General features: G+C 49.4%; 2 protein-coding genes across 8 annotated transcripts; one reads left to right on the top strand and one right to left on the bottom strand.

Moving 5' to 3' along the window:
• Positions 1-1827: 1827 nt before the first annotated feature.
• Pih1d1 (PIH1 domain containing 1) lies at positions 1828-8300 on the bottom strand. 6 transcript variants are annotated; one of them, XM_035446399.1, is made up of 11 exons: positions 8162-8300; positions 5687-5776; positions 5488-5581; positions 4918-4984; positions 4241-4420; positions 3436-3497; positions 3266-3347; positions 2788-2995; positions 2552-2627; positions 2035-2178; positions 1828-1944 (listed from the first exon to the last, which is right to left on the bottom strand). In XM_035446399.1, exons 3-11 carry the CDS (start codon positions 5575-5577, stop codon positions 1906-1908), a joined length of 948 nt encoding a protein of 315 aa, XP_035302290.1. In that variant the 5' UTR covers positions 5578-5581; positions 5687-5776; positions 8162-8300; the 3' UTR covers positions 1828-1905. The 6 variants fall into 6 exon arrangements, with proteins under 6 accessions (XP_035302290.1, XP_035302291.1, XP_035302288.1 ...); XM_035446400.1 differs by lacking the exon at positions 8162-8300 and adding an exon at positions 6406-6561; XM_035446397.1 differs by lacking the exon at positions 5687-5776 and having other exon boundaries at positions 8162-8294.
• Positions 8232-24238, top strand: Aldh16a1 (aldehyde dehydrogenase 16 family member A1). 2 transcript variants are annotated; one of them, XM_027420667.1, is made up of 17 exons: positions 8232-8364; positions 14248-14350; positions 15462-15588; positions 16532-16710; positions 16794-16871; positions 17000-17181; positions 17266-17418; positions 17733-17918; positions 18277-18372; positions 18569-18705; positions 18824-18929; positions 19026-19156; positions 19566-19733; positions 19879-20080; positions 22503-22688; positions 22930-23052; positions 23954-24238. In XM_027420667.1, exons 1-17 carry the CDS (start codon positions 8275-8277, stop codon positions 24113-24115), a joined length of 2409 nt encoding a protein of 802 aa, XP_027276468.1. In that variant the 5' UTR covers positions 8232-8274; the 3' UTR covers positions 24116-24238. The 2 variants fall into 2 exon arrangements, with proteins under 2 accessions (XP_027276468.1, XP_027276469.1); XM_027420668.2 differs by lacking the exon at positions 8232-8364 and adding an exon at positions 8420-8547.
• Positions 24239-24329: the final 91 nt, after the last annotated feature.

The raw sequence follows: 24329 nt of genomic DNA, 5'->3' as shown, positions 1-24329 counted from the left end.
AGTTATATCACACACACACACACACACACACACACACACACAGAGTGTTTCTCTGTGTAACAACTCTGGCTGTCCTGGAACTGGCTTCGTAGCCAGGGTAGCATCAAATTTGCAGAGATCTGCCTGCCTCTGCCTTTTGAATGCTGGGATTAAAGGCATGCACCACCAGATACACTGTCTGGAAAAGCCGAAAAAGAAAAAAACAAGTCAGGCAGTAGTGCGTATATATCAGGCAGTGGTGGCACAGGCTTTTCATCCCAGTCCTCAGGCAGAGAGCTATCTCTGAGTTCAAGGCCAGCTTGGTCTATAGTTCCAGGACAGGTGGAGCTACATAGAGAAATACTGCACTGAAAAAACAAACAAACAAAACCTAAAAACTACATATATATTTGGGGGTGGAAAGATGTCTCAGTAGTTAAGAGCATTTGTTGTTCTTGAAGAGGAGCCAGGTGCAGTTCCCATCACCCTTACAAAGGCTCATAAGCAGACAATCTGGCTCCATCTTTTGAATTCAGCAGGTACCAGACAGCATACATGCAGGCAAACCACTGATACACATAAATAAATCAGAAGTGTGGTGTGTGTGTGTGTGTGTGTGTGTGTGTGTGTGTTCAGGCAGGCATGCCACAGTGTACCTGTGGAGGTTTAAGAACACTGTGGCTCTTGCAGAGGAACCAGGTTCAGGTTCAGTTCCCAACACCCAATGGTGGCTCACAACCCCTGTTAACTCCAGCTCCAGGGGATTCAACACCTTCTGACCTCCACAGTAGGTCATATACAAATGGTGCACACACAATACATATATAGAGACAAAACTGTCATAAGTGTAAAATAAATCTAAAAAAGGTCAGGTTTCAACATTATAAACAGCACCTAATAATTTACCAATATAATCGATATTACAGCATGGGGGTGGAGCTTGGAAAAGCACCTCAGCTGGAGGACAGCTTGCCTAGCATGCATGAAGCTCTGGTTTTGGTGCTGCATATACCAGTGTAGTGGTGCAAAGTAAACCCCATCAGTTTAGGGGAGGCAGGAACCCCATCAGTTTAAGGGAGACAGGAGGATATTTTCAAAGTCATCCTCAGCTTCCGGGCAAGTTTCACACCAGCCTGGGCTATATGAGACTTTTCTTTAATTCGAGAAAAAAAAAAGATAAAAAGAAAGAAAAATAAAAGGGGGAAGTTTCCTGAGGTATAACTCAATGGTATAACAACAAATGTATGCCTGACATTGTTTTTCCAAGGTTTCTCTATGTAGACCTGGCTGTTCTGGAACTTGCTGTGCAGACCAGGGTGACCTCAAACTCAGAGATCCGCCTGCCTCTGCCTCCCAAGTGCTAGGATTGAAGGTGTCACCGCCACCAACGCCTGGCCCACATATGCTTGCCATCAGAGGCCCTGCGTCCCCTCAGCACTAAAGAAGGGAGGGGATCCTGGGGGTAGAGTGGGAGTATCCCACATGTGGAGTCAGGAGGAAGTGAAGCTGGGACCTAGAGCGGGGTGTGCCTGTGACAGGAAGCTGAACCCTTCATGCAGTACAGGTAAAAGACCCTAGAGCTACTGCTTGAATTTGGTCCCACGAGAGCACCCACCGCATAGGGACCCTGAAGAAGAGGGCACTAGAGCTAGAAGCATGCAGCAGTGGCATGGCCGGACACCATCCTGTGGGACTGCTGAGGGTGCCAGGATACTCTGGGGACAATGGGCAAGTGTGAGAGGAGACAGGAGGCCAGGAAAAGCACAGAGGTTTCCAGGGGACACCAGGGTCAGAGCTGATAACCCTCCTCACTTCCACCCACCATGTCTCAATTTCTGAAACTGGAAAGAACTGGAAAAACTGTTTATTTCACACTTAGAAGACACCAACATCATCTCCACATCTGGAAATACAAGGGGACTCTGGTCAAGACACCGACAGGAGGGGCATGGACACCATCAGTTGCTGAGAAAAGAAAGAGAATAAGGAGTCAAGACCCTGGACTCCAGGTCCCAGCCTCCTCCCTCAGATCCAGGACTCCCTCGGGGCCCCCACCTTTCTCCTGTGATGGAAAGCAGCCCTGCTGGCCTCAGGGTTGATCCGCAGGGGAATGGAGGCATTGAGGTGGTACAGTTGCTGAGAACCTCCCATCACCAGGTGACTCTCTCCTATTTCCAGCGTCAGTCCTTGAGCTCCATCCTGATGATGAGGTACAGTCAGCCACATCCCCTAGCTGTATCAGGAAGCTATGTCCTCCACAAGATCATAGCATGCATGGCTGTGGCATCGACCCTCAGAACCAAACAATGCAGAAAAAATCACAGGGCAGCAATTATAAGTCTCAAGGAGCTCACACTCAGGAGAGCAGGGGCTGCACCTGCTGCTTTTCTAGGCCAGGAGAAGCAACATATGCAGGCCTGGGGACAGCCCACATCACTGCCTCCAGAGATATAGCCTGGTCCCAGGAGTCCAGGCCCCAGCCTCCTCCTTCAGACCCTGGAGCTTGGCTCCTGCCTCAGGCACACGTGCCCAGACTCTACCTCTTTTCCCTGACTAAAGAGCCTGCACTCACCAGCCTGGGGAGGTCAATTTCAGCCAAGAGGAGGTCAGGGGCTTCCAACCAAAGGTTCAGGTGGGGCCGTTCTGGACTGTATGGGAACAAGGGCAGACTGAGGGTGACCACCTGGTCTGACTGTACAGTACTTGGCTTGCTGTCCCTTTCTCCTTCACCCAGCTCTGTGTTTCAGCTCCATCTGTGTCCCTAGAGCCCCAGGATAGTCATCAGCCCAGATAGACATGAAGGCTCACCCCTGCAGGGTCCCCAGCTCCTGGATCCGAGGGCGCTGCCGGGAACGGATATTCTGCTGTGAGATGGAGCCCAGGAAAGGTCGGTACTTCAACATGCGCCATTCTGAGGGTTGCAGAACGAGAGATCGCAGAGACAGGGTTCCCTCGGATGGTGCTTCCCTGGGCAGAGGCTGGGCCACCTTCCCCTCTGACCATTTCAATTTTGACTCTAGAAGACCCTTCCAACCTTAGCCCCACCCTTTCTGGAAAATCATCAAGACACTTCCACCACCCCACCACCCCTACTCCTACTCCTACTCCCCACCCCGCCCCCACAAAGCCGGCTCCTGGCCCCGCCCCTTATCGGCCCCACCTTCACTCTGAGAAGCTCCACCCCCTTCGGAAAGCTGGTCTAGGAAAGAAATCCTTCTTGACACACGGGACTCACCTCTCCCAAGTGTGCCATCCAAGCCATTCCCATTCCCCTCCTGCCCCTCACCTGGATTTAGCTGTAAACCATACTTGTCCTCAAGGCCCTCCCTGGCAATGGTGACCACTAACTCTCGAAGGAAATCGCTGTTCTAAGGTGAGAGGAAGAAAAGATGTGATGGAGGGGGCGGAACTGGAGGAAACACCCTCCCCAGGCCTTGTCCATAACACACACCCCACCTGCATCCTCAGGTAGAAGTTGCTATTGACGGCGACATCATAGGCAGTACAGCCCTGGCCTTCTGTGGAAAGAGAGGTAATGAGGCTCTTGCAACCCTCCATGTAGTGCACTCAAGGAAAACTTAGCTAAGGACCAGAGACCCAAGACAGGGGAAGTAAGAGGCAGCACACACTCTGCTTTCCAGCCAACTGAGACTACATCCTTCTTGGCTTCCAGGCTCAACTCCAGGTTGATGCCCACATCCGCAAGACAGACCTTGATCGTCCCCAGTAATCCCAAGAATCATCTTACTCGATCCCACCCCCTCTTTAGAGAACACGACTCTCCATACTTGCAGTCTCTCCTGATTGTTGGTCCATCAACCAAACCACCATTTCCTCTGACACAGGTCAATTTTCTATATAGCTTAGGCTGGCCTCTAGTTTCAGCAATTCTCCTGCCTCGGCATCCCAAAAGCTAAGATTACAAGAGTGAGCCAACATTCCCAGCTCACTTGTCACCTCTGCCTACAACCCTCTTCTCTGACTTTGCCTGACTAACTCTTAAAATCTTTTTCGAGACAGGGAACTTCCTTTGTAGACCAGGCTAGCCTTGAACTCAGAGATCTACCTGCCTCTGCCTCCAGAGTGCTAATGGTCTGCCACCTGGCTAAGTGCTCAAATCTTATATCAGACCAGTACTCTTCTAAGTAGCCTTTTCTAAAGCCTCCTTAGCCTCAGGAAGAGCCCCAAGTGTGTTCCCTCCCGTCCGTGGGAAAGGCAGTCTCTGGAGGGAGCAGACTTGGTGTCTGCTGAGGGTACTAACTTGCATCAAGCTCTGCATGTGGCTCTCCCAGGCTCATGGGGATTCGGAAGCCAGCTTGGTCCTCCTGCAGCATCTGAAGCAGTTCGTCCTCAGTCACGTCCACCGGGGGAGGGATGGAGGGAGAGTGGCAGACGTTGATGAAAACTTTTCCTTCCGATGAGTTGGTCTTTATGCAGAACCCTGCACGAGTGCGTTTATCTTGGCCATCTGTCCCTAAGCAGTCTCACTCTCACCCACCCTCTCCCTGTTTTGAGATGAGGTCTCTCACTGATTGCCCAGGCTGGCTCTAGACTGGGGATACTCCTGCCTGAGATGACAGGCGTCACCACCACACCCAACTTCTTCCCCTCTTGTAATGCCTTTGCCTTCCCTCAGGTCCCTGACGTTTTCTTACTCTGCATCTCTGTGGTCCAGTGTTTGTAGGTGGTCTTCCTGCCTGTCCATTTCCATGACTACTTCTAGGCCTTGTACCCAGTTGGGATCTCTCTCCTTCATCCTGTGTCCCCTACCCCTAGTTTCCACTGACCTCTCTCAGGGTCTCCCATCCTCTCTCTGGGATACTCTACATCTCTGTCTATGTATGTGTGCGTGTGTGTCTACGTATGTACACATGCATATATAGTCCTATATATCTATATATCTATCTATATCTATATATCTATATCTATATTTCTCACCAGGCTGGGGCTGGATCTGTGTAGATTCTGGCCTGTCTGTCTGGGCTTGCTGGAGCTCTTTGGAGGCCTGTGGAGAAAGAGCAACCCTGCATGATGACCCTGCCCTGTCACACCAATCATCTGCTTCCCAAACATTTATACGACAACTCATGTAACAGCTGAGGATCACATGTTTTTTACTAATGTTATATTATCTTTCTGTTTGCTTTTTGTTTTTCGAAACAGGGTTTCTCTGTGTAGCCCAGGCTGTCCCGGAACTCACTCTGTAGACCAGGCTGGCCTTGAACTCACAGAGATCCTCCTGCCTGTGCATCTCCAGTGCTGGGATTAAAGGCATGCACTGCCACCCAGCTCACTTGTTGTACTATACAATCTAGGCCCCCCTTTTCTTTGCACGAGGACCTAATTCACCCCAACTCCATTTCTTTTAAAACCTAGTAAACACTGAACCAAACAACTACAATTCCCATAGGTCTCCATGCTGCCGTCGGGCATTCTGGGAACTGAAGCCGCATCTCTGAGCGCCAATGTACAAATCTTTTAAACACCCAGGTTCCCGTAAGCCCGCACCTGCAGTAGCAGCTCCTGAAACCGCACCGTCTCATCACCCATCGACTCTGCGTCGCTTAGCTCTGGTACCAGAAGCTTGGAGTCCGCCATGGCCCTGGGGAAAAAGTCCTAGGCGTCCAAAACGTGGAGAACTTTTCCAGGATAAACTAAGCCAGCCTACGGCAGGGCCTCAGTCGATTCTTAACACACAGCTCTTTACCCAGAACCCTAAGATCTGTGTTGGGAGTGGTCTACGGTTCCACTACGATGACGGCACCGTCCTCAAGTCTCTTAGGTCTCTTGATACGTCCTGTTTGGCAGACGCGTAAAAGAAAGTCACACTTCCGGCCTCTTTGTAACCAAGGAACTGAAGTAGCCACTCTTCCGAAGACCCTAACGCCCTATCATCCAAGCGGGCACCCACGTCGGCCATTTGTATTAGAAAGCTGCAGTTACGCCCCCCTAACCAACCAATCAAAAATAAGGCATAAGGAGGACCGTGAAATGATACACTTCCGGAATCCATAAAACCTACATTTCCGCCCTTCCCTAACAACTGCGGGCGTTAGACTGCAGAAAGGTTTGTCACTTCGAAAATTTAGTATCTCTGTATGTAGCTCTTGTCTATCATGCGTCAGGCTCAGGGTCCGATACCACCCAACACACACACACACCCTTAATTTCAATGCTATTAGCTGTTTATAAAGAAATAGTGTGTGGCGGGGGCGCTGGAGAGATGGTCCAGCATTTGAGTGCTGACTGGTCTTCCAGAAGACAAAAGCTTGATTCCAACACCCACAACGTGTCTGTCTCATAATCCCCTGTAACTCAGTTCTACGGGATCCAACGCCCTCTTCTGGCGTCCTGGAATACTGCATTGCGTGATGCACAAGACAGGCAGGTAGGCAAAACACCCATGCACATAAAATAAAGGCAAACCTTTGCTTGCTTTCAAGAAAAGAGAGTATTAGTGGTGGAGAGATGGCCCAGCGGTTAAGAGCACATGCTGCTTTTGGAACTGACTGGGTTCAGCTCCTAACACCACATGGTGGTTCACAACTGCCTGTAACTCCTGCTCCAGTGGCTCCAGCTTCTGGCCTCCATTGGCACTGTATGCATGTGCTGCGAAGACAAGCATGCAGGAAAACACCCATACAAATAAAAGAAAGATTAAATATCTTTATCTGTAAGGCAAAAGGAGGTGGATCTCTGAGTTCGAGGCCAGCTTGGTCTACAGAGAAAATTCTAGGACTGAATGGGCTCTACAGGCCAGAGCATGGCAACCATGTCTCTAGCAGGCCTGTCCTTCCCCTTGCCCGCTTGCTAAATAAATCATAGATCACATTCCTAAAGCAGGCTACCAAGGTCGATTCCCTTGTTTGCCACTTCCTCCTCCTGAGGCTGACCACCAAGGTCCAGCAGTCAATGTATTGAAGTCCAGCAATCAAAAGACCCCTTTTGGCTCACCTAATTAACACGGCCAATCAAAACAAACCAACTCAGGGTGGAGAGATGGCTCAGTGGTTAGGAGCACTGACTGCTCTGCCAGAGGACCTGGGTTCAATTCCCAGCACCCACAAGGGAAACAGCAACTGTAAGTCCAAGATCTGACACCTCCACATATAGGCAAAACAACAATGCACATAAAATAAAAATAAATTATATATAAAATATTAACAAAAGAAAAAGAAAGCCAACTATTCCTAACACAGAGTTTCCCCTTTTCCTTTTATAAACTCATTTGCCTGTGGGCCATGCCTGCCTCCACTTTATCCAGAGGCAGTCCTTTGTACCTCCAGGACTAATATCCTTCCTCCCCCTTTCTTTGCCCCTTTTGTTTTTTGAGAGAAGCCTGTCCTGGTGCTCTGTAATCCAAGCTGGCCTCTGCTCCTGAGTTCTGTGACTAAAGACGTGTTCCACCACCACCAGGCTTCCTTACCCCTTTTCTCCCCTCTCCCTTGTCTCCTCTCCCTTGTCTCCTATCCCGTCTCTGTCCCTCTGTCCCTCTCCTATCCCGTCTTTGTCCCTCTCCTTTATGCCGAGAGCTTGGTCCGGTCCTTTCTTGCTTTCTATTTCTTTTTTTGAGACAGGTTTTCTCTATTTATCTCTAGCTGCTCTGTGGAAGGGCTGGCCTCAAACTCAGGGATCCGCCAGCCTCTCCCAAGTGCTGGAATTAAAGGCGTGCGCCACCACCACTTTGTGACTGGTCCTTTCAAGAACACCCAGGGCTCCACAGAGAAACCTGTCTCTAAAAACAAAACAAACAAGAAGTTGTTTTTGAACTATCACTGAGACTCAGTGCCAGTTCCTGCTCCCTAATGAATTTTTGGACTAAAATCTGACTACCTGCCTCCAATTTTTGCTTTAAGGTAGGAAAACATCAAGAACACTTTTTCCTGCTGGGTGTGGCCGTGAACTCCGGAGGCAGAGATAGACCGATCTTTTTGAGTTTAAGCGGGCCTGGTCTACAGAGTGAGTTCCAGGACAGCCAGAGCTACATAGTGAGACCCCGTTTCAACAAAACAAAACTATTTTTTCTAAAGGGTCAAAATGACAATATGCCGGACACCTTTGACTAGTGCGGAGGCCGGCCCGCCAGTTCCGCTACCCACGAAACTACATTTCCCAGCGTCCCATAGGAGGCTTGGCATGGCTATAAAGTGGGCGGGACACGCCCTATAGCGCGCCGCCTCACCGTTCTTGTCGGCCCCGCCTCTTCGGCTGGAGTGGGCGGTGCCGCCCTTCGGACCTCCAGGTTCCCCAAGGCAGAGCGTCCGGCAGCCCTTCGTGGAAGGCGTTCGGCGAGCGATGGCGGTAACGCGTGTGGGACCTTGCGCCCGCGAGATTTTCACGACACTGGAGTACGGGCCCGTGCCGGAGAGCCACGCATGCGCACTGGTGAGAGCTTGCCTGGTGGCGGCATCGACTCCCTTCAGGCCTACCGGCCGCATTTGGCGCGGGTTCCCGTCATCCCCTGCGGCACCCCCGGAAACCCCGCCCCCTCGGCGCGCGTGATTCCCGTCCCGGGGACCGGACCCGGCCTGGAGCTTTTCTGGTGACGCTTGTGCGCGTGGTTCTCGTGTACGATCCTGCACAGCGGGTGCTGTTTCCTCAGAACCCTCCCGGGACGGGTGGTCCTCGCGAGGCCTCACACCTTTCTGGGGCCCTGCCACTTTTGAGGCTCACGGGAACGCTCAGAACCCCGCGTTCATTAAGAACGGACTGGGACCGCCTGCCCCTATCTGAATATCCTGATGTTGCTCCCCTGATCTCCGGCCCCTTTGAGTGGCCTATGAGTTCCCGTGACCCTCAGGGCCCGTTTGACTCCCCGCCCCCGTGGGGTTTTTTTCGGACATTTTCATATTTCGTAATCATTCCTTAAGAGCCTTATGACCCTGAGCGTCTTAGAGCTCTTGTAACTCCCAGGGTCTTCCAGAATCCTCTTGGCGTTCCGGTGGAATTTAGTAGGGTGCCTGGGTTTTTTTGCCCGTGGTCCCACAAACTCTTCCAGCATCCAGGCAGGTATTAGGGATGTTGGAGAGGCGGTGCAGTGAAAGCGTTTAGACTTTGAGGGGAGTCCCCTCAGTAGCCGAAGGGCTCCAACTTTGGAAGGACAGCATTGTAACACTCAAGTTTAGAGTGCTAATCCCGAAGATTCGAGGAGAAAGACCACTGACCCAAATCATCATGGCAAAATTAATTAAAGCAAGCCCCCCTGAGGCCTTATTCAAGAGGTCAGCCTTGAATGTGAGGAAGACAAGCTTTATAGCTCAAGGATTCCAAATGGGAAATGTGGCAGACAAGGTAGTCTTCGGGGTTACAAGAGCAAAACATAAGATAACAAGTTAGTTCTAAAGATCTTCCTGAAACAAAGACAGGATTACAAGGTGATTGTATCAAGGCAGTCATAACATTTTGAAACAAAGGTAGGGTTGCAATAACTTTTTGAAACAAGGGCATGGTTGCCATTTCCTGTAACAGGCAGTACAGAACCATTTGTAGTTAAGGTTTCAGGTGGGGCATAGCCCAATCTTTGAGAAACATAGGTTTAGTCACAAGGATGGGCCTAGTTTGTCTTTAAGATGGCATTCAAACCTAAGAGGGAGGTAACACCTGCTAAGAGGGCAGGATCCCAACCCTGGTAGCTGACTTTTGGGGCTGGTTAGCTGTTCGTGCATGGAGAGTCCAGGATGGGATAGACACTGAGCTCTGGTGACATGGAGACTGGATCTGTCATAGTGAGATGGAGTCTGGTGTTGCTTGGCCTTTGTGTTTCTAGACACACAATTACAGTGGAGATGCCAACCAGAGAGATGCCATTGTAAAAAGATACTGCACAAGAGTAACTAGCGCAGCTGAGAGGATTCGGGACAATTCAGAGAATCACACAGATAGAGGCTTGTTAGAGGTGGAATGCCTGAAATAGCAATAATAGATTGAAGGCAGAGATGCATGGATGAATGGGTTGTGCCGGCCTCTATGCTAAGCATGATTTTACTTAATCCCCCAAAGAGCAGACAGAATTAATCTTGTTATTTTAGTGACAGAACACAAGTTTGATGATGTGAGTCACTTTACCCATAATCCACACAGCTTAAAGGAGTTGGATATGGTGACACATACCAGTAACCCCAGCATTTGGAAGGCCAAGGCAAGAACTCAATTATGAGTTCCAAAACAGTCTCAAAAAAAATGCCAGAGCTGGGCCTGTCACCATGCCTTGGGTTCTGGACCCTTCGGTTGTCCCCATTACTCCCAACAAAGGTCTCAAGTTTACAGTCTGGGCAACTTAACCAGCAAACATGTTTTCCTTGGCTTGAGCTTTGTTTTTTGAAATGTCAATTATTGTACAATTAATTCCATCTAAACATCCTGGATTCTAATTTCTCTCGAAAATAAAATTCCAAAGTTTGGCAACCTTTTGGCTGTAGCTCCCTGACAGAACTCATCTGGAACCGATTGTCTAGGCTACTTTGGAGACATTTTAAGCTCTCGGTGTCCAACAGGCACTCTTCTCCCACCCCTGTAGCCTGCCAGAACCTTGTGGACATTCTTGTGGGAGTTTGTTTTTCCTTTTGGAGGGAAGTTTTCCATCCTTTACACAGCAGTTGCTATTAGGAACTCCCATGGACTCATCAATCAACTTCAACAGTTAGAGTTTAGTCCAGAGTTCCCTTGTGTTTTTTTCTTTTCTCTCAAGAGCAGTTTAAACAAATACCAGCTGTCATGTTGCTTTCCCATAAATGTTTGAGTCTTTATTTCTAACAGATAATAGTTTTGTTTCACAACTAGCACTCTGCTACTCAGTCTCATAGCCGTAACTGACATTTATTAGTATTTAATGCCCAGCTCATGTTCCCATGGCCCCACTTCCAAAATGGCTCTGTCCCTATAGACACTGCAATTTGGGACTTTTGGGTGACAAATTTTTCTTTCTTTTAAATAATTTATTTTTATTTTATGTGCATTGATGTTTTGCCTGCATATATGTCTATGTGAGGATGCCAGATCTGCTGAATCTGGAGTTACAGACAGTTGTGAGCTGCCATGTGGGTGCTGAAAATTGAACTCGGGTACTCTGGAAGAGCAGCCAGTGCTCTTAACCACTGAGCCATCTCTCCAGCCCCCCCCCCCTTTTTTTTTCTTTTTTTTGGTTTTTTTTTTTTTCTTCTTCTTCTTCGAGACAGGGTTTCTCTGTGTAGCTTCGGAGCCTATCCTGGCACTCACTCCGGAGACCAGGCTGGCCTCAAACTCACAGAGATTCATCTGCCTCTGCCTCCCGAGTGCTGGGATTAAAGGCGTGCACCACCAACGCCTGGCTTTTTTTGGTTTTTCGAGACAGGGTTTCTCTGTGTCTTTGTAGGCTGTCCTGGAACTAGCTCTTGTAGACCAGGCTGGTCTCGAACTCACAGAGTTCCTGCCTCCTGAGTGCTGGAACTAAAGGCGTGCACCACCACCACCACCACCACCACCGCCCGACCTAAATTTTTCTTTCTGAAAGATTTTTGTCTGTTTATTCTGGGTTTTTGTTTTTGCTTTTGCTTTTGGGGACAGAGTTTCTCTATGTAGCCCTTCCTGGCTGTCCTGGAATTCACTCTTTAAACCAGGCTGACCTTAAACTCACGAGCAATCCTCCTGCCTCTGACCTCCCAAGTGCTGGGATTAAAGGTGTGCACCACCACACCTGGAGATTTATTTTTTATTATTATTATATTTATTATATTTTATTATTTATTATTTATGGTTGTGTGTGTGAAGGTGCACATGTGTGATCAAGGAAGCCAGAAGAGGGTTTTAGACCCCTGAAGCTGGAGTTCCGGGTGGTTGTGAGCTGCCTGGTATGGGTGTTCTGCAAGAGCAGTGTGTGCTCTTCACTTTGGAGTCAGCTCTTCTCTCCAACCTTCCTTCCTTTGAAGCAGTCTCTCACTGGTCTAGAATTCCCCATATATGCTAGGCTGATTCTCCTTTGAGTTCCAAGGAGTCTCCTCCACTGTAATTCCCAACACAGGGATTACAGGTGTATGAACCACGGTCCACTTTTTCCCCATGGGTCCTGGGATTGAACTCAGGTCCTCATAATTGCAAAACAAGAATTTTACTGACAGAGATGTTTCCTCACCCTGCCACGGGTTTTTTTGTTTTTTGGGTTTTTTTCCCATTTTTGAGACATGGTCTCCCTTTGTAGCCTAAGCTGCCCTTTAAATCAAGGTGATCCTCCTGCTTCATCATCCCAAGTGTTGGAATTATAAACCTATGCCACCATACCAAGCCCATTTTTTAAAATTATTTATTTTATGTACATTGGTGTTTTGCCTGTATGAATGTCTTTATGAGGGTATTGGATCCCCTGGAAAAAAGTTACGGACAGTTGTGAGCTTCCTTGTGGTTGCTGGGAATTGAACGTGGGTCCTCTGAAAGAATGTAGTCAATACTACATCTCTCCAGCCCATACCAAGCCCATTTTGCTTAAATAAATAAATAAATAAATAAATAAATAAATAAAAATAATGACAAGGCTGGTTGTCAAGATGAGGGAAAAGCAACAGTCATTCCTTTGTCAGCAGGCTTAGGGATGGGTTAGCAGAGACAGGCAGATCTCTGTGAGTTCGAGGCCAGCCTGGTCTACCCAGCAAGTTTCAGGACAGCCAGGGCTACCCAAAGAAACCCTATCTTGAAAAATAATAATTAATAATACATAGATAAGCCCCTGACTAATTACATGTTAGAGGACTGGAGAGATGGCTCAGTTGGTGAAGTGCTTGTTGCACAAGAGTGAGGGCCTGAGTTCAGATCCCTTGCACCCAGGTCAAAACCCAGTACAGCCATACATGGTGGCACACAGTTTTAGCCCCAGCATTTAGGAGGTAGAGGCAGGTGGATTGCTTGTGAGGAGTTCCGGGCCAGCCAGCCAAAACTACATAGTGAAACCTTGTCTCAAACAATAAAAGTAAATGCATAAATGAAGCAGTGCAACAGCACACATGTAATCCTGTGTGAAGGAGCCTGAGGCAGGGAGATCCTGGGGCCTGCTGACAGCCAGCCTAGCTTCAGCTTTAATGAGAAACCCTCTCTGACAAGAAGACAGAGGGGAATTCATAACCATCTGTAACTCCAGTTCCAGGGACACTGCCTCTGGCTTCTGGCTTCTGTGGGCACTTCATGCTTGTACATGCAGGGAAAACACTCATACATATAAAAATGAATCAATAATGAGTCTTTTAAAAAATAAGATAAAGAACAATTGAGGAAGACACCCAACTTTGGCCTTCACATACAATGTGTACACACAAAAACAAGAAAAATTACATGGTAGCTAAGGCCCAGGCTACCTGACCAATCGCTCAAGGACTCCAGCCTAAACTAGGCCTATGCAGGCACAGACTCCTCACAGCCTGGTAGCCTACATAGGCTTGGGTAGCTTATGCCTCTTGAGTACTCATTTCTCCCAGTGATGGTGGCAGAGATGGGTAGGAGCAGGACTTTGAGAAGCATAGGTGATATGGCTTGTAGAATGCTAGCTGGGGCCACCATGTCCTGGACACCAGGTTTCCTGGATCAGTGTGAAGTTGACCAACATGAGTACTGGAATTAAGTTGAACAGTCCAGCCCTTGCCTAATTATAATATGCTCAAGATCCTGGGTTCCTTGCCCAGGATCAAAAAAACAAACAAAAACATAACCGCTACATGTTTCCAGTGAAGCAAATTAACTTAAGGTCACTTCTCTTATATTTTTGGTTGTGAGCCTAGCCTTTAACGGCTGAGCCATATCTCCAGCCCAAGGTCACTTCTCTATGGAAGAAAATGTCTTACTTATTGTTTTCCTTTAATTATTTCCTATTTAATCCAGACATAGTGGCATATACAGGAGATGGAGACAGGAGGATCAGGAGATCTTTCACAGCACCAGGGAGTTTAGACCAGCCTGTCTCAGACAGAGAAACAGGAAAAAGAGTCCAAGATCTTGCTATGTAGCCCAGGCAGGCCTAAGTACTGGGACTACCTAGACTATAGCAGCAGTACTAGCTAACATAGTGAGTTTCAGGAAATGTTTCAATCATAGTAAAAAATAAATAAATAATGGGGGCTAGAAGTATAATTTGGTAGAAGTGTTGGGTCCTGAGGTCAGTAACCACCACAAACCAGAAACAAACACAGATACAGGAGGAAAAGAATCAGCTGGGGACAAAAGAGTGCACATGTCTGCTCAAGGATACATCTGGCTAAGGACTGAGCTGTCCCAGCTGCCACAGTCCCTCTCCAAACTCTTTTCTTCTTCCAGGCCTGGCTGGATACCCACAACCGCCTCTTGGGCCACTATGTCAATGGAATGTGGCTGAAGCCAGAACACAGGAATCCAGTGCCTTGCCAGGATCCTATCACAGGTTTTTGATGAGCTCAGTCATTCGGGAGAGACAAAGAATTCTCTCAGAGTTGCAGCTGTGTTCATACCTGTGCTGAAGCCCCTGAGTGAAGGAGCCGTTGGCGGTGGTCATGGGGATGAGGGTTCTCGTTTCTCCTGATGACGGTCTCACTAGTTAGAGTTCCTAGTGCACCCCCAAAAAGGCTTTTTGAAGCTCCTCTCTGCTAAGGGGCCCTCCCTTCCGCAAGCTGAGTGTGGTAGCTCATATCTCTAATCCCAGCAACCCAGAGACAGAAGCAGAAAGATCATGAGTTTGAAGCCAGTCTGAACTATAGAGTGAGTTCCAGGCCAACCTTGACTTCATAGTGAGGCACTTAAAAAAAAAGAAGAGAGGGGCTGAAGAAGACAGCTCAGGGTTAAAAGTGTTTACTGATCTTTCCAAAGACCCAGGTTCAGTTCCTAGCACCCATGTTGGCAGCTCACAACCACCTGTAACTCCAGCTCTAGGGGATCCTATGCCCTCTTCTGGTCTCCAGGGGTACCTGCACTAATGTGCTCATACCCACACACAGACAGTAGAGGCAGGCAGATCTCTGTGAGTTCAAGGCCAGCCTAGTCTACAGAGTGAGTTCCAAGACAGCCAATGCTACACAGAGAAACCCTGTCTCAAAAACCAAACCAAACAAATAATAAATTTAAAAGACACAGTACAAGAGAGACTAGAGAGATGGCTCATTGGTTAAGACAGCTGGCTGCTGCTTTCAGAGGACCTGGGTTTAGTTCTCAGTGTCTTACATGGTGACTCACCATGTAAAACCATCTGTAACTATTTTCCTGAGAGTCTGACTCCCAACCTCTGTAGGCACTGCATATATGTGATGTACGTACATACTTGCAGGCAAAACATTGATATATATATAACTAAATCCAAGTAAATAAAAGTTTAAGAAATACAACAAGCAAGGAAAGAAGAAAGAAAAGAAAGTCAGCTCCTTGCCTTTGGGACTTGATTAGAGCAATGACCAGTGACTAAGGAAGGAAAGCCCTGACACAGGGGAGCTGGTGGCAGTCTTTATTGCCGCACTGGTTCTACCATGGGCTTCCTCCATCTGTGCTCCCACCTGTCTCTGCAGGAGAAAAGCTGGCCAACTGCCTTCAGGCAAAGGCCGAGGACATCACTGCAGCTGTGGAGGCAGCAAGGACAGCATTCAAGACCTGGAGCCAACTCCCTGGAGCTGCTCGAGCCCAACACCTAAGCCGGTGAGGAAGCCCAGGCTAGGCCTGCAGAGGAAGAGATAGTCCTCATCCCTCAGGATTCACGGGAGGCTGTGGAAAATGATTCCATTTTCCAAGAGCTTTTTAAATTAATGGCTCGTGTTTCCCACATGAATGTGGGGCTTTCATGGCCAGAACAACCATTGTTTTTTTGTTGTTGTTTGGTTTTTTTTTTGTTTGGTTTTTTGTTTTGTTTTGTTTTGGTTTGGTTTTTTGAGACAGGGTTTCTCTGTGTAGCTTTGGAGCCTATCCTGGCACTCACTATGTAGACCAGGCTGGCCTTGAACTCACAGAGATCCACCTGCCCCTGCCTCCCGAGTGCTGGGATTAAAGGAGTGCGCCACCAACGCCTGGCCAGAACAACCATTGTTTCTAACAGTTCACAGTATCATGAGATCATGAGGACTTGGTTTCTCAGCACTCCATTAGAATCTAAACTCCCTGCTTCCCATCACACTTTGGGGACAGCTATAAAGATTCCATTTCCTGGGGGCTGGAGAGATGGCTCAGAGGTTAAGAGCACTGGTTGCTCTTCCAGAGGTCCTGAGTTCAATTCCCAGCAACCACATGGTGGCTCACAACCATCTGTTATGAGATCTGGTGCCCTCTGCTGGTGTGCAGATATACACGGAACCAGAATGTTGTATACATAATAAATAAATAAAATTAAAAAAAAAAATCCATTTCCCATAATGCAATTGGATCAGAGGCTCAGATTCAAGTTCCCAGTATCTTTGGGACTGGATGGTAATTGGTGACTAGAACCATTCTATAGTAGTCCCACAGTTTTGAGACTCCCCTAGACTACATTTCCTATACAGCTTTGGTACTTGCTGTCCCTGATAAATTATGGCTCTGCTCCAAAGGCTTGTGGGGATTGTAGTCCAGGTTGCTCTGGGCAAGGACCAACCCCTTGTATTCTCCAAAGGTTGGCCAAGACTCTCCAGAAGCATCAGCAACTGCTGTGGACCCTGGAGTCTCTGGTCACTGGGCGGGCTGTTCGGGAAGTACGAGATGGAGATGTCCCACTGGCCCAGCAACTGCTTCAGTACCATGCGGTCCAGGCGCATGCCCAAGAGAAGGCCCTGGCAGGCTGGGAGCCTATGGGTGAGAACCTGTAGCCCCCAGAGCCCTCCTGACCCAGTCAACCAGCCCATCCCCGTCCATCCCTCATCATGGATTCTTTGCAGGAGTCATTGGCCTCATCCTGCCAACTTCTTTCTCTTTCCTGGATATGATGTGGAGGGTCTGCCCTGCCCTGGCTATGGGTAGGTGAGGGTGGTCAGAGAGGATGTTTGGGGTCCAAAGGAGGAGGGCTGACATCTGGGCCCCTGGCTGTACAGGAGGAGGGTAGGGGTCTGGACTTCAGGGTTCCATAGTTGTTCCCCTTCCCCAGGCTGCACCGTGGTGGCCCTTGTGCCCCCAGCCCTCCCAACACCTCTCCTCCTGGCTCAGCTGGCAGGGGAGCTCGGCTTTTTCCCAGGGATCCTCAATGTGGTATGTGGCCCTGCCTCACTGGGGCCTGTTCTGGCCTCCCAACCTGGAGTCCAGAAGGTGGCCTTCTGCGGAGCTGTGGAGGTATCTTCAGGGTTGGGAGTGGGATGGACATGGCTAAGGGCCAAGAGGCTCCTGCCACAAATGAAACCCATGGGGTTCTTACAGGAAGGACGTGCTCTGCGACGGACCTTAGCAGGCAAGGGGGCCAAGCTGGGCCTGGCCCTGGGCACAGAATCACTGTTGCTGCTGATGGACTCAGCAGATGTAGACTCAGCTGTGGAGGGTGTTGTGGATGCCATCTGGTCAGACCGCAGCCTGGTAAGACTGTCACCTGTTGCTCATGTCACCAAAGTCCAGGGGTCCACCATATCTCCCCAGATACTTGGGGTGTTCATTCTCTACTTGTTTTTACTTTCTGCTCTTTGGACCTTTTTATTATTTGAGACAGGGACTTATATAGCTCAAGCTGGCTTCCAACTCACTATGTAGCCCAGGAAAGTTGGGCAAGTCACCAACTTTCTACACTGCACCTCCTGCCTGCCGCTGCTCCTCCATCCCTGAGGCCCTGTGGGAGCCTGTTCTCCCTATATTGCCTCTGACTTTGCCTACCTTTGATGCCCTTTTTCCAACAGGGGGGGCTCAGGCTCCTTATCCAGGAATCTGTATGGGATGAAGCTATGAGGCGACTCCGGGCTAGGATGGCAAAGCTGCGGAGTGGACGAGGACTAGATGGGGCTGTGGACATGGGGGCTCGAGGAGCTGCTGCCCGAGACCTAGCCCAGTTTTTTGTGGATGAGGCCCAAAGCCAGGGGGGACAGGTGAGCCCCAACCACAAAATGGAGTCTTAGAACTTGGCTACCCAACCACTGTTTCAGAGTCAAGAGGGACAAGCCCGAGCCCCCTAGGTCTGAGAGAGGACTGAGACCTAGAATCTGAGTTTGAGAAAGGAAATTGGGCCCTAGACTTTAGTGTGTGAGGGAGGAGGGCAAGGGTCTAGAGGCCCAGGTTGAGTGAGGAGGCTGGGGCATGAACCCCTGGGTCTGAGGGAGGAGGCTGGGGCATGGATACCTAAGTTTAGACAGGAGAGCTGACCCCTGAAGGCTTGGAAAGGAGGGCTGAGATCCAGCCCCAGAGTTAGGTAGGACAGACCTCTGTATCTCTTTCTCCTCCTCCCAGGTATTCCAGGCTGGTGATGTGCCCTCCAACAGTCCATTCTTCTCTCCAGTCTTGGTTTCTGGCCTGCCTCCAGCTGCCCCATGTGCCCAGGCCGAGGTGAGACCCCTGAGATTGTAGATACCCTTCCCTGCCCTTCTGTCCTAAGTCACTCATGGGCAACAGCACTATCCTTAGGGTGATTCTGAATGATCCTGTGGCCTGGGGCTGTGAACACCAGTGACTGCTCCCCAAATAGGTGCAGTATTGACAGGAGGAACTTGTTCTGCAGCTAAACTCTTGGTACCACTTCTAGGTACCGTGGCCTGTGGTTGTGGCTTCCCCTTTCCGAACAACCAAGGAGGCACTAACCCTGGCCAATGGAACACCACGGGGAGGCAGTGCCAGTGTGTGGAGTGAGAGGCTAGGGCAGGCCCTGGAGCTGGGCTATGGGTAAGTTGGTACTTGGTCCTCCTGCCCCTGCCCTATCTCCCCCTCAGGTGTCTCCTGCTCCTCTGACCCAGCTTCCTGTCCCCTCCCTCTGCCCCTGGTGTCTTTACCTGCCTCACAGGCTCAAGATGGGCACCGTATGGATCAATGCCCATGGCCTCCGAGACCCTGCAGTACCCACAGGTGGCTGCAAAGAGAGTGGGTCTTCCTGGCATGGGGGCCCGGATGTGAGTGTCCATCTTACCCTTGTGTCTGCTGACACCCAGCACCCCTGAGTTACTTTGAGTTCATCAGGCCTCCTTGTGACTGTGCATTTCTCACAGGGTCTGTATGAATACCTTTGGCCCTCGGGGACACCTTCCTGGGAGCCTGCCCTTTGCGAGAGTCTCAACTATGACACGTTTGGCCTTGCCGTGCCCTCCAGCCTGGTGTCAGGGCCAGAAACAGGGCTCAGGTGAGCAGTTGTAGGCCTGGTAGTCTAAGGGTGAGGTTGAGGAGTCTGGAGGGGGACACGCCAGAGTGTAGCTTTCGGGTCTTAGGGTCTCGTGGCCCTAACCCCAGGTCTGGAGACTCTCAGTTCTACTTAGCAGTTTGAGTTTTCCCAGAAGCAAGAATCCAGGGGGTATCTAAATATATGCACATGGGAACAAGAATTTGAATGTCCACAGAAGCTCTTGGGATAGGAATTCAGAATCCTGTAGAGGCTCATGGGAGCAGGTGTTTGGATCCTTCAAGAAGCTCATGAGAATAAAAATTTGAGTCCAAAAGGTTCATGGGAACTGAGATGGTCCATGGTACCACCAGTATAGTGGAGCATGGGGCCTGAGTGGGCCCAGTACCTCCTCACACCTCACTCTGTGCAGCCCAGTACCCCCCTATGGGCTGTTTGTTGGGGGCCGTTTCCAGGCTCCTGGGTCCCGAACCTCCAGGCCCATTCAGGATTCTTCAGGCAAACTTCACAGCTATGTTGCTGAGGGTGGAGCCAAGGATATCCGAGGTGCTGTAGAGACTGCTCATCAGGCTGCCCCTGGGTAAGAGGGTCAAATGGAAGGGTGGCTGGGAAGGGAGTAAACTTGGGATTGGAGCCCTAGATTGGGGCTGTGGACAGAGTTGGCTATCTGGGAATAACTAGGGCCAGGCTATACCCCTCCCCTAACTTACATTATTTGCCCACAGCTGGGGGGCCCAGTCTCCAGGGGCCCGAGCACGCCTGCTGTGGGCCCTGGCAGCTGCAGTGGAGCGTAGGAAGCCAGCTCTGGCCTCACAACTAGAGAGCCACGGAATAGCCCCTATGGTTGCCAAGACTGAAGTAGAGCTGAGTGTGAGGCGGCTCCAGATTTGGGGCACCAAGGTTCAAGACCAAGGCCAGACACTGCAGGTGAGACACCTCTAAGCAGGTAGGCAGGGCAGGGCAGGCAGCCAGACAAGAGTTAGAGCCTAGGCTCCAGTGAGCCAGGCATGTGTCTAGGCTCAGCCCCAGGAATTCTAGAAAGTACAACTAACCCTGATGAGAGAAAAGACTGGAGGGCTCAGACCAGTCAGGAGGGAAGGTCACACTTACAGGAAGGATAGCAGGTGTTCATGAGTATACACACATCAGAACCTCCCAGGAGTGCCATTTAAAGTCTATGTTTTGTTGTTATTGTTGTTTTTCCCTTTTTTTTTTTTTTTTTTTTTTTTTTTTTTTTTTTTTTTTGGTTTTTCGAGACAGGGTTTCTCTGTGGCTTTGGAGGCTGTCCTGGAACTAGCTCTTGTAGACCAGGCTGGCCTCAAACTCACAAAGATCCACCTGCCTCTGCCTCCCAAGTGCTGGGATTAAAGGCGTGTGCCACCAATGCCTGGCCTGTTTTTCCTTTTTTTTATTAGAAAATTGTTTTTACATGTCAATCCCAGGTCCCTCTCCCTCCCCTCCTCCCCTGTCTTCCCCCCCCCCCCAAATAACACCCTGCCTATCCCATACCCTTTCTGCTCCCCAGGGAGGGTGAAGCCTTCCATAGGGGGTCTTCAAAGTCTGTCATAAGTCTGTGGTTTTTTGTTTAGTTTGGTTTGGGTTTTTTTTTTTTTTCGAGACAGGGTTTCTCTGTAGCTTTGGAGGCTGTCCTGGAACTCAGTCTGTAGATCAGGCTGTCCTGGAACTCATACAGATCTGCCTGTCTCTGCCTCCCCAAGTGCTGGGATTAAAGGTGTGTGCCATTACCTACTGCCCAGTTCATTTAAAGTCTATGTAATGTAGGCTTGATTATATTCAAGAAGGCTTTTGTAAACACACATGGTAGAGCAGGCCTAAAATCTCAGCATGTGGAAATTGTTGTGATTTTGTAAAAGTTTAAAAATTAGAGATGGGGTAATTGCGATGGAACACGAACTATAGAGAGCACATTAACCAGTTTATTACAGGGTGGGAGAGCGAGAGGGGGAGAAAGAGAAATGGAAGAACAGAGCAGAGCAGAGAGTAAGAGAGAAGAATTAGTGGTTGACCACTGGAAACAGAAGAGAGCAGAGGGATGTGGGCGCAGGCTTAAAAGGGGAGCTCGTGCATGCGCAGAGTCCCTACACAGCCTTGTAACGGGTGAGATGTGGCCACGCAGCACAAGGCCCTTTGAGCTGCCTGGGTATCTGCCTGAACCTTTCAGAAATAGAGGCAGAAAAATCAAAAGTTCAAGTTCAGTGTCAGCCTTGGCTACATAGTGAAATCCTTTTTCAAAACACCAAGGCCGGGGCAGAGGGCACAGTTAAGAGCACTTTCTGTTCTTGCAGAGGATGGGATTGATTTCAGCACCCAAATCAGGGTGCTCACAACTTCTTGTGACTCTACATAACTCCAGGGTAACCTTGTGACCCCTTTTAGCACCCACAAGTGCACATGACCACATACCCCCAACATGCACACATAGACACATAATTAAATAAATCCAGCAGGGTGTGGTAGCACACTCCTTAAGTCCTAGCACTCGGGAGGCAGAGGCAGACAGATGTCTCAGTTCAAGGCCAGCCTGGTCTACAAAGCAAGTTCCAAGACAGCCAGGGCTATTTAGAGAAACCCTGTCTCAAAAAAAAAAAAAAACAAAAATAGGCTGGGCGTTGGTGGTGCACGCCTTTAGTCCCAGCACACAGGAGGCAGAGGCAGACGGATCTCTGTGAGTTCGAGGCCAGCCTGGTCTCCAGAGCGAGTGTCAGGATAGGCTCCAAAGCTGTACAGAGAAACCCTGTCTCGAAAAACCAAAAAAAAAAAGAAAAAAAGAAAAAAGAAAAAGAAAGAAAGAAAGAAAGAAAGAAAGAAAGAAAGAAAGAAAAGAAAAAAACAAAGATAGTTCAATAAATATACAATCTATAAATCAAGCTGGGTGGTGGTGCATGCCTTTAATCCCAGCACGAAGGACACAGAGGCATGCAGATCTCTGAGTCTGCCAGCCTGATCTACATAGGGAGACCCTGTCTCACGACAAAACAGAAAACAAGGGTTGGAGTTCACTTCAGTGGTAGAACACTTGCCTATCTCTAGCATGCTTTGAGCCCTCTACAGTACCACAAAACAGTGATGGCACAGACCCAAAATCCTAGCTACTCCATAGGCTGAGGCAGGGGCATGGCAGATTCAAGGCAATACATACAGGCAGAGGTTTAACTAGTGCAGACCCACATAGCCAATGAGTGGCCATTGGGCTGCAGGCCTTTGTTCCCTGAACCAGTGTCCCCCAGTCCCACTTTATTGGAGTTGTTCTGGAGATATGAACATGTCAGATGGGGAAGATGGGGCAGGCTCTGAGAACTTGCTCTTGATGTGTCATCTGTCCCTGTAGGTAACAGGGTTGAGAGGACCTGTGCTCCGGCTTCGAGAGCCACTTGGAGTGCTGGCTGTGGTGTGCCCGGATGAGTGGCCCCTGCTGGCCTTTGTGTCACTGCTGGCTCCTGCCCTGGCCCATGGCAATGCTGTGGTCTTAGTACCTAGTGGGGCCTGTCCTCTGCCAGCCCTGGAGGTCTGTCAGGTAAAATCCCCTGCCTTCCCTCCTGCCTGCTGCTGCTTCTAGGTCTTCAGGAATTCAGCTGGCCTCTTCCCTCCTAGTAGCCATGGCAACTTGAGTCCCAGCATCCCATCCAAGTCTATCACCCAGGTCCTATTCCTTCTGGGAGCCCCTACAGCCATTCCCAGATGCCCAGTCCTCAGTCCTCACCCTGCCCTCCCTCATTGCTGTTCAACCCTGAGTGTCCTACTCTCTCACGTCCTAGGATATAGCCACCCTGTTCCCTGCTGGTCTGGTGAACGTAGTGACAGGAGATCGGGACCACCTGACCCGCTGCCTGGCCTTACATCAGGACATTCAGGCCCTGTGGTACTTCGGGTCTGCCCAGGTAATTCAGAGTCTTTTTTTTTTTTTTTTTTTTTTTTATGCAGTGTTGACCTTATTTTTTTTATTTTTTTAAGATTTATTTACTATGTATACGGTGTTCTGTCTGCATGTATGCTTGCAGACCAGAAGAGGGCACTGTAGATCTCATTATAGATGGTTATGAGCCACCATGTGGTTGCTGGGAATTGAACTCAGGACCTCTGGAAAAGCAATCAGTGCTCTTAACCTCTGAGCCATCTCTCCAGCCCCGTAATTCAGAGTCTTAACCAACAGTCTTTTGGCTTCATCCCCTGGAGACCCCTGTTGCTAAGAGGAAGAAATTCATTGGCCACAACTTCCGAGATCCTCTCCTGGTAAAAGTCCCGTCACCAGAGGGTCTTTTTTTTTTTTTTTTTTTTTTTTTTTTTTTTTTTCAAGATGGTTTCTCTGTGTAGCCCTGGCTATCCTAGAATTCACTCTGTAGACCAGGCTGGTCTTAAACTCAGATCCACCTGCCTCTGCCTCCCAAGTGCTGGGATTAAAGGTGTGCGCCACCGCTACCTTATGGAAGAGGGTATTCTTCATAATAAGGACCTAAATGCCTCCCCTGCCCAAAGACATCATCTTTTTGGAAGACCTATTGTTAAGGGACTAAACCATAACAACATTCCAAACTCCAGGTCTACCCTCCTAAGCCACCTGTTGGCAGATGGGATGCCCCATTGGCGAGATCCTTGAACATGAGCACTGGGAAAGATGGGGATTCCCTGGGTCTGCTTCCTCTGCATCTGGAAGGAATATTGGCCAGGACCCAAATATCCAGCCTTATCAGGCCTTTAGGTTTCTCCAAGTCCTCATTGCTAAGGAAGCAGCTATTCAGCAACTAAACGCTGGCAGTACTAATCACTTGTCTCCCATCCCAGGGCTCCCAGTTTGTGGAATGGGCCTCTGCAGGAAACCTCAAGTCTGTGTGGGTAAACAGGGGCTTCCCAAGGGCCTGGGATGAAGAGGTCCAGGGGGAAGGACCAGAGCTGAGTCTGCATGCAGCACGAACCAAGGCCCTGTGGCTCCCAATGGGGGACTGATGCCTGAAGCTGTCCACTCCATCTTGGGTGCCCAGAGATACCAGATGTTTGGAATTTTTCTCTCAGATTTCCCATGGTTTCCAATAAACTGAGTGACTTTTACTGCTTTTGAGGATTCCCAAACAGTGGCTTCTTCATGTGTGGCCCAGTAGGCAACTGTGGAACAACACTGTGTTTATGGGATGGTTAAAGGGCACTCACCCCCACCCAGCAC

This window comes from Cricetulus griseus, chromosome 6 (genome assembly GCF_003668045.3).
Source record: "Cricetulus griseus strain 17A/GY chromosome 6, alternate assembly CriGri-PICRH-1.0, whole genome shotgun sequence".
Taxonomy (NCBI): Eukaryota; Metazoa; Chordata; class Mammalia; order Rodentia; family Cricetidae; genus Cricetulus; species Cricetulus griseus.
This window is presented reverse-complemented; position numbering and strand designations above follow the sequence as displayed.

Coding starts and splice junctions, on each gene's coding strand:
- Pih1d1 (XM_035446399.1), bottom strand. CDS start 5,577: ATGGCGGACTCCAAGCTTCTGGTACCAGAGCTAAGCGACGCAGAGTCG. Junction 3,348..3,435: donor ACTTCTACCTGAGGATGCAG/GTGGGGTGTGTG, acceptor CTCTCACCTTAG/AACAGCGATTTCCTTCGAGA. Junction 2,996..3,265: donor TGGTTTACAGCTAAATCCAG/GTGAGGGGCAGG, acceptor AGGGTCTTCTAG/AGTCAAAATTGAAATGGTCA.
- Aldh16a1 (XM_027420667.1), top strand. CDS start 8,275: ATGGCGGTAACGCGTGTGGGACCTTGCGCCCGCGAGATTTTCACGACA. Junction 16,711..16,793: donor GGCAGGCTGGGAGCCTATGG/GTGAGAACCTGT, acceptor GATTCTTTGCAG/GAGTCATTGGCCTCATCCTG. Junction 18,373..18,568: donor CCCCATGTGCCCAGGCCGAG/GTGAGACCCCTG, acceptor TACCACTTCTAG/GTACCGTGGCCTGTGGTTGT.